This window comes from Astatotilapia calliptera, chromosome 13 (genome assembly GCF_964374335.1).
Source record: "Astatotilapia calliptera chromosome 13, fAstCal68.1, whole genome shotgun sequence".
Classification (NCBI taxonomy): domain Eukaryota; kingdom Metazoa; phylum Chordata; class Actinopteri; order Cichliformes; family Cichlidae; genus Astatotilapia; species Astatotilapia calliptera.
The window spans coordinates 21,199,834-21,212,651 of NC_137434.1; the positions used below are offsets into that span (position 1 = coordinate 21,199,834).

Sequence of the window (12,818 nt, forward strand, 5' to 3'; positions counted from 1 at the left end):
GACGGTATCATTAGATCGGTCACGTGATGCCTTCACCCCCCCCCCCCCCCCCAAAAAAAAAAAAAAAATCCCATCACACACACTGCAGAAGGACAGTTGATCATCTTATTTATTGTAACGTAGTTTATTGTAGAAAAGAAAAATGCATTGTTTTTTTCCATTTAAAGCATAAACAACATAAACTTGTTTTTAGGACATATAAATAAAATGCCTCTTTCTTAAAAAAACCCCAACACATTATATACACTGAAAGTATTGGTCACACTCTTCCAAACCTACTCTAAAGAATCACTATTTGACTCCGTTATGGGAAAATGTAGTGCTTGTTTTCCCCCCTCACATAACACTAACACAATGAGGATTAAATCCAGGAAAAACACATAAATATAAAATTAATGTTATGCAGTATCGGGGTGTATGCACCTCTCTGTAAGTGTACCCATGCATGTGTGCACACTACATTTTGCAACAATGAGTGATAAACAGTGGCATTTAGGCAGATCAGCAACATGTGATAATGTACTGCATAGACTGCAAGAAACTAAAACCACTTCTGGATCTTTACACAGCTTACAGGAAATAAAGTGTTTATTTTTCCACCAAAAAACCCCCCACAATCCTAGATTATGGTCATAATTTTCAATTCTTTGGAGTGTTTCCCAGGGAAAGCTCAGCCTGAACATAAACTGACTTGTCAGAAAAGACAAACATCTCTGATGCAGTTTAGTATTTTCTAAGGTTCATTCAGAGTGCAAACAAAGGGGCTCAAGTGTTTCTCAAAACCATCCAACAAAACCTTATGAACATGTCACCTTGGCACCTTAATGCCAATACAGTCCAGGAGTTTGACATTAACCAAAACAGTCTTTGAAACTGACTAACAAGTGGAGAGCGAGAGGAAAGAAAAAACACAAGTCAGTGTTTATAGAAAGGAGGTGAGCCATTTAGACTCTTTGTATCCATGTGTATCCATCATCACGCTGTGATCTGCAGCACAGTTCTTTAGTCCTGGGTGTTTCACAAGGAGGGGAAGAGAGGGCCACGAAGGTGATGAGGACAATCATTCAGATTCACTTAGGCCACAAGGTCGCCTCCACTCCTGGCCTCTTTCATGAATCCACTTGTTTGATACTGATGAGGGAAAGAAAAATACACAGATAGATTAATCATAAGCCCAGTCTTACACACACACACACTCACACATTTAAATATGTAAAACATCTGTAAAAATCACAATTATTTTGGCCAGTGTAGTAACATTATTAATCAAGCAGTGATTGACACTAAAATGTCTTTTTCAGACATTTTAAATGGCATTGTCTTAATTGTTAAATATAATTTTAATGTTTAAAAGTGTAAATAGAGTTGAGGGAGGTGGAGGACACAGGCTCAACAGAAGTTGGGCCTTGTGTTGGTGTCTCAAAATCATCCAAAATCCCCAAGTCCTCAAATCAAGCACTATTCTTTTATACAATGCTTACTCAGGTAGACGGCTTTATAGCCAACAAGAACAATCAAACTCACCCCACTTGTTGCCCACCAACACTGGACAAGCTGCATGTCGAGTGCTGTAGTCTCCCTCCCCGCTGGCAAACAAATTGTACCAGAACACTGCAGTACCCTGGAAAACAAACAGGCACCAATGGTTAAGTAGTTCTGCACATCATCTCAGAGAGCCAAGACTTGGTTTCCTAAAGTACTTGCAACAGATTTCTCAGAAGTGAAATGATAAATAAAGCAAAATTTAAATACATGTGTTCTCTTGCTATACTGGGATTGTTAAAATGTCAGTTAAAAACATTATAAGAGCATGGGGGCACATGAAAGAATCCTTTTATGAACAAATTGGCAGTTATTTCCGCTAAATGAGCTTATATTGGATGAAAACGCTCCTTTACCATTAATAAAATGTGTTTTGGAGAGAAAAAGTGCTTGAATAAGTATATTTTTCTCTTTTATTATGTACGGTGTGTACTTTATTATGGACATCTGTGACCTTTTTTTACAAAATCCTTCAGTTTGTTACATAATAGGATTAGCTGGAAAACCAATATTAATGGACATTTATAAGAGGAGTAATATCAACATTTACCTTTTGAGGCCAAACTGCTGCACCAACATCTGGGAATACTGTGGCTCCACCTGCTGCTACGTCACTCATCTACAACAGAGACAGAAGAAAAATCCAGCAGTGTAATTTAAACAACTTATATGAGATCCTTAGTTTCATATAAAATGAAGTTGAAGATAGAATAGTTCTTGTGTGTAGTATGCAGATTTAATTAACTTTTGTAAAGTAAACACTGTTAATGTGTTTAATCTTATGTTCAATGTATTATTTATGCTGAAGTAGCTGTTAAATTAGCTGCTACAGTATGTGGTTTCTCTGGATAACAGATCAATAACAGATCATTATTTATTTTGCTTCCCAGTGTGTCTAAGTTGGTGTGATCAGCCAAGACTTAAGTTTCCATTTGTTTCCTGCATGCTGAGTCAATTTCTGCTCAGTTGTGTTTGGTTTTGTTTAAGCAGTTAGTTCATTTTATTAGTCCGTTTTTTAATTTCTGAGTCTGATTTGAGTTCAGATTATTTGACCTCTTTTGCTGAGGTTCCTAGAACTTATTTCAAATATAATTTTTGTTAATAGTTTTGTGCATTTTTTGAGTAAAATAAAATCCTCCTGTTTCCAAATTTACCCGTGTTCCTCATGACTAACAAGCATGGCCCCTCACTCATGTAAATGCTTTGTGACACTGTTTCAAGGTGAGGAGTCACATGACTTTACGATTAAGTAATAATACTGAACGTACTGTATTTGAATTGAGAATTTAGATGCTATTGTTTCTCTTATCACATCAGCAGAGTAAATTTTGTCCTATCACAGCAAAGACACTAAAGCCCATAGTCACAGATGACAGCTAGCCCCCGATACTATGCTAGCCCTTTGCTAGCACTATGTGCAGTGACAGGGTTCATTCTAAATTTGTATACTGAAACTTAATACGATAGTTTTCTCAGTATTATCAAATATGCAGACTTATAAGTCAACAATGTCTACTTTAATTATAACAATGACTGTGTCACTGACTGCTAAATTAATTTCAGTACCAGCATAGGCAATTAGTATAGTAAAAATCAAACTTCAATAAATAAAAGAAGGTTAATGCTGGTCCAAAGGGGTGATCACTCACATAGAAAAGCCACGTTGCAATACGATTCCCAGTTCCCAGCTCTTTAAAGGCATCTGGCTCATCTTTCTGTACGGAGATAATCAATACCATGTTAAACATCCTACCACATTAATGCAGCAGTACATTAACTGTGGCAAACAGAAAAAGAACGTACCCTTCCAAAGTCAAAGTGAGGTTCGTATTGACCTCCAACACCATAATTTGCAATCTGCAGACAAATACATGTAAAAAAAATCAGTTTCTAACAGAGGAAACAGGGAAACTTGTTTGCTTCATTTGGTGGTCATGTACAGTTTTTTGTTGGTTTTGAAATAACTTTTTTACCTGTAACTCTTCTGCAGTGTCCATTTCAAGCCCGGTGACACCTTCAATTCTGTTATTGATCATTTCAATCATTGGATCATCATATTCAGTGAGCCAAGCACTAGAATACAGAAGGGAACACAGAGAAACTGAGAATGAAACAGCATGGGAAACATATTTCAGTAAGGCACACATTTTATCCACTAGATGCTTCTGTAAAAAGTGTCTGAGAGGCATGCTACGCAGGAAACTTGGAATCAAAAGCCAACAAAAACCAACGTGAGTTTGTAAATGGCAATATTAGGATACAGAAGCAAAGTAGAGTTGCAGAGGGAATGGAAAATGGGAACAATATCCAGCTTTACAATATCTAATGAATATCTTTGAAGATATTTCTATAGTGTGGTTTAGGACTAGATAAAATATTTTTTTCTGGCCATAATATCCACTAAAAACAAAATAAAAATGTCCATCCTCTTAACACGAACTTGCAGTTGCCATTATGTGAGAGACAATTCCAACACACTCTAATGTGGGTTGAGGAAAACAAGTTTTTTAAAGACGTTACAAAGGCAGTGAGATGATTCTTCGCCCATATAGCTTCTTCATCATGTTTTTAAGAATGCCTGCAGATCAGCATTAACACGTGTGTCTGTGTGTGTCATCTTTTTTCATTCAGTTTGTACTGATAGGTCATATTTTATAAATGGATATTGAATGAAGCATGAGCCAGTGGATTATTTCCTTAAGTCTCTTGCAGTCGTTTAAATGGAGTTCAAACTGTTCTGATTTCTTCCATCTGTCTGTTACCTCAAGTTCACTCAAGTTAGAAAGACGTGCCGGCTGTCATGCATGCATACAAAACTTTAAAAGAAACACCACACCCTGACACCCACACACATTAATTACCAACTGCAGTAAAACCAAAGAAAGCATGGGGTTTTGGTGGGCTGCTAACGTGCTATTTTTAGGATGGGATTTAAATTTGAATTTAAAACAGTGAGCAAGGCATCTATAAAAATTGAACGGTCATTTATCTGCACTACATAGGCCTTTGATGTTTCACAATGTCTCTTTTTTAAAACAGATCTTGTACAAAATATAGAACTACAGAAAAATGGCCTTGTATTGGAAAGTGATTTCCAAACAATGCTATGGGACATAAAAATCCAGCTCAGGTCCAAAACTCAGGTAGCCTGGTATAGATATGAAGTCAAATGAGCAGGGGAAGGGAGAGAGTCCTTCCAAGTGATCTTTGACCCCTTACCTCACAGGGATTTTCCTTGAATGGGGTTCAGTCACCACAGCTCCCGTTAACTACAGCATTTCCAACAGCAGGACACGTAGAAGCAGGAAGAGCAGTATCAAAGAAGGAAGGAAAATGGACTGCGGAAGCACACATGCACAAGGACGGACAAAACATAATAAGGAGGAAAAGAGGGAAAGAAAAGGCAGCTCACAAAAGAAATAATGTTAGTATCAACTAGTAAAAGAGTAATATCTTTCCCCTCTGCTACCTTCATGTGTTACCTCCGTGGAGCAGACACTTGAGCAGAAACAGACCCATAAAAAGGTCCTCAAAAAAGAGTTGGATAATCCAACTCGTCCACAAATAGCTACATATTCAGTCGCGTTAGTAATTTAGCATTTCCCTTTCATTTAGGATTATTTGGGGGGAAAAGCTACAGATGTTTCTTTATTTTTAGAAAACGTATTTTCAGCAGGAGAGAGTGCTTCAGCTCAAGAGCCTTTAGGATGGCCTTTATGAGGGGCAGAAACATGCAGCTGTGATCAGACGGGAGTACAGAAGAAGACGTGAGCTCAGTTATTAAAGGGGAAAATAAGATTTTCTCCTCCTCATCATCATGCTCTGTCTTACCTTTTACTGATCCTGTAAGAAGCTGTCTCCAGCACTCCTGTGATGGGGTTGGAGATGGTTGCCCTGCGTAGCTGTGAAGCACACACAGATAAACACATAAAGATATTAAAGTATGCGTTGCTAATAACAGCTTTGACCTCCCATCCTTTGCCATCCCAAACCACCTATGAAATCCTAAAATCTGAACTGCTTACTCGTGGTTTTGCCAGCTGCTTGATTCTCTCAATTTCTGCATCAGAGATGATGTCAAGGTAGCGAACAATGTAGGGGCGGTCCCACTCATCCTGCTGTTTGACGGGCGCCAGCAGTAAACTGGGGTTACGATTGTTATCGTAGTAACGACAGAACAACCTGCTCTGCCTACGAGGCGTCTGATTTAGAGAAAAGAAAAGAGCACACAAAAAGTTAAAACTGAGCTGCAGTATGCAAGTTATAAATTGCTTTCAGCTCTTCCTCACCATTTTGATACCCTCTCCACGGCAAAGCATCTCATATTTCTCCCTTTCTGGGATCAGAGAGAAAGCCTTTTTGGACTTCTTCTGCTTCTTCTTCTTTTCAGCTGTTTCTCTTTTCTCGCGCTCCTTCTGTTTTGGAGCTTCTTCCTCTGCAGCCTTTTTTTGCTTCTCCAACTGAAACTCAAAGTACTTCAGGTTGCTCTTGCCACGCGGGTGCTCTGGGTCTATGTGTGAAAAACCAGGAGAAAACATCAGTGGTGATTACAAGCAGCAATGCAAACTAAAACAACATCGCTTCTAACATGACAAATATACGCCATCAGTCAGTAATGATGACTTCAACTCAGATGGAGGACTACTGTCAAAAGCTGCAGTCTGAGACATTGCAATCCATTGGGACAATGTCCTTCGGGTGCTTTGGCACCCTTTTAGCAGGACATGGCCCAGGAAGCAACATAACTTTCAAAATAACAGCAAGGGGACTGTTTACTACTGCTAAACTGATAGCCGACAGTGTCACTTTCTTGGACAGAAGAAAACAGCAGTACAAATGGTTTGTACCTTTGAATTGGTGCACTGATTGGCAAAGAGGTGTGATGGAGACAGCAGCTCGGGTAAGGAAGCTATTTCGCACTCTATTGGTTTTGAGCTTTGATTGTTTTAAATCCTTCTACTAGTTCATAACGTACTCAGTGATTTGCCCCCACCCCACACACACAAGTACATCTCTCACTTGCTGGGTGTCTATAACCCAATAAGACCTCTCAAGTCATCAGGTGCAGATCTTTTAACTGTCCCCAGAATTCGATCTAAGTGTGCTGAGGGTGCTTTCAGTTTCTGTTGCTCTGTTCTTTGGAACAAGCTTCCTATTCATCTGAGGTCAATTACAATCATGTCTACATTCAAAAACAAACTTAACTTAACATAAAACCTTTATTTTTCTCACACACTTACACTTAATAACACTTTTGTGTACGTGCTTGTCTGTGTGTATGTTACCATGCACGTTATTCCTTTGTACAGTTTAGTTTTTTTGTTTTTACAAGCCTTAAGGCATTGCAGACTTACATGGGTTTTTAATGTTTTTATATTTTATGTTAAGCACACTGAGTTTATGTGTAAAATATAATATAAATATATAAATATAATATAATAAAAATATCAATAAAATTGACATTAACACTGCTTTGGAAAGTCTGGCAGTGGTTTAAACTGTACCTGGACACACTGAAATCCTCTCTTATTCCTGGTTAATCCGTAACGTCAATAAATAAAAGGGGACAAGTGACAAAGTCTCTAAAAAAAAGCAATACCCGGTCATTTTTAAAAAATAGATTTCACCGCTCTGTGAATTGTGCTATACAGATAACTGTTTTGCTGGTACAAACAGCAGCGTTTTGAGACAAGACCCCACAGATTTGTTACAGCACAGATGTTATGCCCCAACATAGCAACTGCCTGAACTGTTTATGTCTGTCTGGCTCGGAAATGTTGACCTGTGCCTCACCTCTGTTTAGTCTGTCCTTCAGTCTAAACCTTGCTTAAAATACCCAACAATAATTTATTTTGTTTGGCCAAATTAAAGCAAGTTCCACACTATTACAGTCTTACTTCTTAATTCTTTAGAATATGAAGAGACTCACCCAGTTCAATCAACCTCTTTGTATACTCCATTGCACGCTCCATCTCCCCCTGCTGGTAAATGGCGTAGCTGAGGTAGTCGATCACTGTCACCTTATCTAAAGTGGACTCCTCTCCCTCATCGAGCTGTTTCAGGGCCTGGGCCATCCACAGCTCTGTGTGGTAGTAATCGGCATCGGAGTAGGCAATTTTCCCCAGCTCAAAACAGTCCTCTGCTGTCATGTGGCTCTTGTATTTCACTCCTAGTTAGGAGTACACACAGGAGGGGGGGAAAAGAAATCAGAAAACAATCAAACCCTTCCCCCAAAAAACTCACATAGTCTGACATTTATTGTGACTTTCGTGGCAGTCACTTTGTCTTTATATCTGTACATTGAATCCTTAATGAACAAATAGGCCCATGGGCATGTGAACTCATGCCATTTATGTGTGACATGCAACTGTTCGGAGGATTTTACCAGGTAAGTTTCCCGTAGAGATTGTGTTGGCATCAAGTCTGTAAGTGTCTTGTAACCGGATGAGAGCTTTGGCAGCTCCGGTCTGGTCCTCGTCATTTGGGAAGTGCTGTCTCTGGATGGTCAGGTTGGAAATAAATCCTGAGAAAAATGGCACGATAAAGTATTCTATGTGTGGGCACATTAATCACTCAAAGTGACATTTAACACTTTCTCTTAAAATTTCATGAGGTGAACAGTTAGATGGGAGTTTCATCCATCCACATACACCTAAAACAAACAAGTCAATGTTTTAGTGTACTTCTGTGTTGCACTTTTTCTGCAAGTTTTTACCACTCATTTATAAAACCAAATATTACAGTGTTATTATTTGAACCTGGGCTTTACTGTTCATACCTCCAGTGGTGTCACGGAGCACAAGACTCTCCAGGTCCCCCCACTCTGTGTTCAACCTCTTCACCAGTTTGAAGGCATTCACAGGGTGTCCCAGAAAGCCTTCAGGGTCCTGCGTGGCAGTAACTGTCAAGGAATCCAATTTTTCAGCCCACCTATCACAAAAAAGGTAATATGGATTAAAGTGTGTTGATTACACTTGTAAGCAAGCTACCTATTATTACGGCTGTCATATATAATATTTATGGAGTTTTAGGAAAGCAACTTCAGAAATTAAACATGGAGCTAACCACAATGTTTATAGACACTTGCAAATTATTTTTTTAAATGAAGTTGATAGCTGTATATATTATCAATTATCAAGCTATATTATCAGTCATTATCAATCAATATTATCATCCAAATCCAATAAGCAACAATAAACCCAATAAACAATAAACCTGTCAGAATTAAATCCTCGTTTACTGCTGACTCAGCTCTGTAATGTGTCCTAAAGCATCACGGATCACAGGTCCTAACTTCATCCAGTGAATGAGGGTCAGGTTAGGGTTGATCTTTTCATACAGGAGTGTGGCTTCTCCACACAGCAGCTGTACCAGTTGCAACACCAACTAACTGTGCAGGTAACATTAATTCAGAGACCCACTCCTCCATATCAAAGTTTTCTAACTGTGCGATGTGAGTCAGCTGCCCCGGTACATAACTGTAGTTAAGAAAGTTGAAATAAGAAGCTGCATATCTCATCTTTGTAGGGGATTCTGATGGAAATGATCAGACATGTGGTTAACACAGTTGGAATGTTTCTGCACTCTGTATCCTTTTTATTTCTCTCTATTTTAGCTAGCGATTGCGGTGCTTGGTTGACTCTGGCACTGGGATAAAAATAATTTAGCAGATGCAAGGACATGACGACGAGAAGGGAGAAATGCCCCCAGCAGCAAATCACACCCAGGAGTTGACAAACTCACCGTTTGATCTGCTCTAGTTTGCTCTCCTCTGCTCTGATGTAGTCCTTCAAAGAGGTGACGAGATCTTTTTCTGTGTACAACAGATCTGTCATCTGGCCTGAAAGAAACAAACACATATTAATTGCAAACACTGAAATGATAAACTATACTAATCTTATAAAATTAGTACGAGCTTTAAAATTTCTTGGCCTTGTGTCTGTGTAGTAACATAACACAAGTCTTTTACCTGTAGAAGTGAAGAAGTCAGCGTGGGCTGAGAGCGACTGCAGGCAGCTCAGCAGCAATAAACAACAACACGGCAGCTCCATTCTGATAAAGAGTGAGAGAAGAGCATTAAATTAATAAAACATGCAGATTAAAAGAGTCAGTGAATGACCTACCTATTTTGAAGACATTTTAATTTCTATGATAAGGTATCACCATAATCCAATTTATTCTAGTCATATAATTAAAGAGCTAAACCAGACACACTACTAAAATATGTCTGGTTTACCTTTGAGGCTGGCAGTTAGGCCTGGGACAGGCAGCACTGTGATCTTTTGTTTCTTGCAGCCACAAATTACAGGAGAATGCATGACTCCATTGTGCATTCTTACATGCACTTCTTTATACTTCAAATAGTCTGCGTCCACGCAAATTTTACTGTGGTGCTATTTTTTTTCTTACCCACATAACAGAAATTCAGGGCAAATGTGCAAGAATTTTACTTTTAAATATTCTGGGATGTCCACAACATGCCACATGCCATGATCGACATCAAATTAGATCACTTATTTATCTCAAGAATGTACTAAAAAATTCCAAACTACTAAGACTGTAAATATACCCAAACCGAACCATGTTGGCCAGTGGCACATCACATTTTGGCTTTTTGTTTTTCAAAAGAAAAATAGCAAGAGAGCAGACTTGGACAAAAGTTTTGGAAAGAAATTAAGCCAAAAGAATCAAGACCAAAAATCCCCCACATTATAAAACGCCTGTTGCTTGACCAAGTGAGATGGTTTGTTATAAATATAGTGTAAACACAAATACACACACACACACACCCATAAGCGCACAGGCAAAATGAAGATCATGAAGCGTACATAAACTATTCAGTGTAAGCCAGCAGCAGGCTGAGGCAGGTTCGACTCTGCCACAAGGGCAAGTCTTGAATGAGAATAAAAAATAGAGTGACTTCATATGAGATTTCAATTTAGGTCAGCAGAAGGAAGCAGAGAGGGTGGAAAAAAAACCCTGAAGCAAGACACAACTTACCATTATCCTCTACTGCTACCAAGCTACTTCTGCAACTGCATAATGTGTGCTGCCACTTAAAAGCCATAAACAGCCTCTTACACTTTCTGATTTCCAAGATAAAAGTTTTGAAGAATGCAATTATTGTACCCAGGAAGGGTAATTACTACAATTTTCTTTCACACTCAGTTAAGTGTGATGCAAAAATGATAGCTGTATATTGAACATTTCTAATTTCAAACCAAGTGTTCTGGTCATGCCACACATGGAAGTGAAAGGAGGTGATTGTGTTAATAAGCATGTTGGTACATCCCATATTTAAAAAAAACTAAGAATAAAAACAAAGTCTTACTGACCTAGAAACCAGTTCATGTGTAATCTAAAAGGCAACTCCTTTTGGTTGGACCACAGGGTTCGCGTTTCCTCAAAAGTATCCACCCTTAAAAATTCCTTGGATGGATATAAATCCATAAAGTCATGTGATAAAGCAATTTGCTAGTTTACTTGCCTTTATCCTGTCATGTCACTTGTACCACTTCCTGCTTTCCTAATCAACTTTCAGCTATAGGGCTGTAAACGTTGTACCAGGCAGCAGCAACAGCCACAATGAGAGTGAAATAAGTGTTAAAAAAGTGTTAAAAGAAAGAGCTCGAAATCCTTAGACATCTAGAATTAGATGTTGGTGCATATTTAGTACCTTAAAAACAAAAACAAAAAAACCCAAAAACCTCTAAAACTTATTTACCTGTTATGATGAGAATATAACTAATCCATAGTATACATAAGGAATATTTAAGATAAATACAGGGGGGGACGTAATGAAACGAACAACACCCAGACAAAAAAAGCACAATTTTAATAGCCTAACTGGCTTCGCAATACGTTATACCAAGTTTAAACCTGCTCCTGACAAAAACAATTTTATTTTTGAGAGTCTGCCCTGAGAAACTTCCTTCATCGCACAAAATGTCTCCAAGTTTTCCAGCTATGGAGTCAGATAGCACAGGACGTGCATGGAAGAGGACTGCCACGTCTTCGCCACTCCCTCCTGTGTGAAGACTGCACACTGCCCGATGGAGAGTCTGATATTACCTGCAAAACTCAGTCAATGAAAGCTGCAGACTGAACTGCAGCAGGAAGGCTTTTACTTCTTGGTTGGTGTTTTTTGGGGAGTTACATATAAACAAAGTTTGTAGCTCGATATGACATTTTATCTCCTTGTCACTATGAAATATGACAGACTAAATGTGAAAAATGTTTGCCATTAACAAATAAAATGTATAGAGGCTGTTAAATGAGGCATAAAGCAATATGACGGCAGAAGCATCCCACGCTGCATTGCGCTGGAATGCCGGAAAACTAAAGCTAGCTAAAGTTTCACAGGGAAAAGCCAGGTTACGTTTTCTTTTCTTGCTATTTTCTAGTTTAACTAACTGGTTCAGGTCATCTCATTGCCTCCTGCTTAGTTTAGTAGTATAATCTTTGTTTTGACCCACAACACAGAAACCTAAAACTTGGCTTACTTTTGTTCTACTTTTCATTGCCGCTAGCTCAAAGCTGGCACAGCAAACAACGGTTGCTGTTGGTAACAGCGACAAACACTGTGAAAAGACGTAATCTGTAAACTGGTGACTATCTGAAATGTAAACACATTTTCTAGATAAGCCTACATTTCTTATCTCACTCAAGGGGTCGATAGTCACCTAATCGAGAGCATCCTGTAGCAGAAGCCGTCGGGGTCTCTCCCTGAAGCCCACACCGATTCAGTGAAGTTAACGGTCTGAAGTTGGAGACTCGGTCCGGTGGCTCTTCCTGTCTGTGATGATTCGGTGTACTATTGGCTATCTGGTGGTTCGGGCTGTATTTCTAAAAGGATGGGGCTCGATGCTACGTGCAGACTCACATGCATACACTCTCTGCTTCTGAAAACTTAGGGGGCTGTCGTTTGTAAATTGTTAGGGGAGGTGCCTGTAATAGTGTTGACCCGTACCGACACGACCGAAGATGAGTATTTTGGTGTTTAATGTGGAAATCGTTCCAGTGAGGTCACATGCCACGTGTTAAAAGACTGCCGATAGATATTTTCTTTCTCCTCTTTCTCTAAAACCTATGTGCTCAACTTTGCATGTATGCATCTGCACTCCGGGCCCATCATCTCCATTCAACAGATGTTTTGTGTAGTTTTGTAACGTTTACATTGAACGAACAGACATTTTTCATCATCTTCCTCCCACATTCCAGAAAAATTATTCTTACTAGCTTCACAAAAAGAAAAAAAAAGTGTGGGATGGTAGGGA

General features: G+C 39.0%; 1 protein-coding gene across 1 annotated transcript; it reads right to left on the reverse strand.

Moving 5' to 3' along the window:
- Positions 1-91: 91 nt before the first annotated feature.
- p4ha1b (prolyl 4-hydroxylase, alpha polypeptide I b) lies at positions 92-12,475 on the reverse strand. Its single transcript, XM_026190385.2, has 15 exons — positions 12,225-12,475; positions 9,512-9,594; positions 9,286-9,382; positions 8,321-8,472; positions 7,928-8,065; positions 7,472-7,711; positions 5,832-6,052; positions 5,568-5,744; positions 5,374-5,444; positions 3,516-3,615; positions 3,346-3,399; positions 3,192-3,257; positions 2,093-2,161; positions 1,525-1,621; positions 92-1,131 (listed from the first exon to the last, which is right to left on the reverse strand). The coding sequence occupies exons 1-15, from the start codon at positions 12,236-12,238 to the stop codon at positions 1,061-1,063; spliced, it is 1,650 nt and encodes a 549-aa protein (XP_026046170.2). The 5' UTR covers positions 12,239-12,475; the 3' UTR covers positions 92-1,060.
- Between the last annotated feature and the right edge of the window lie 343 nt (positions 12,476-12,818).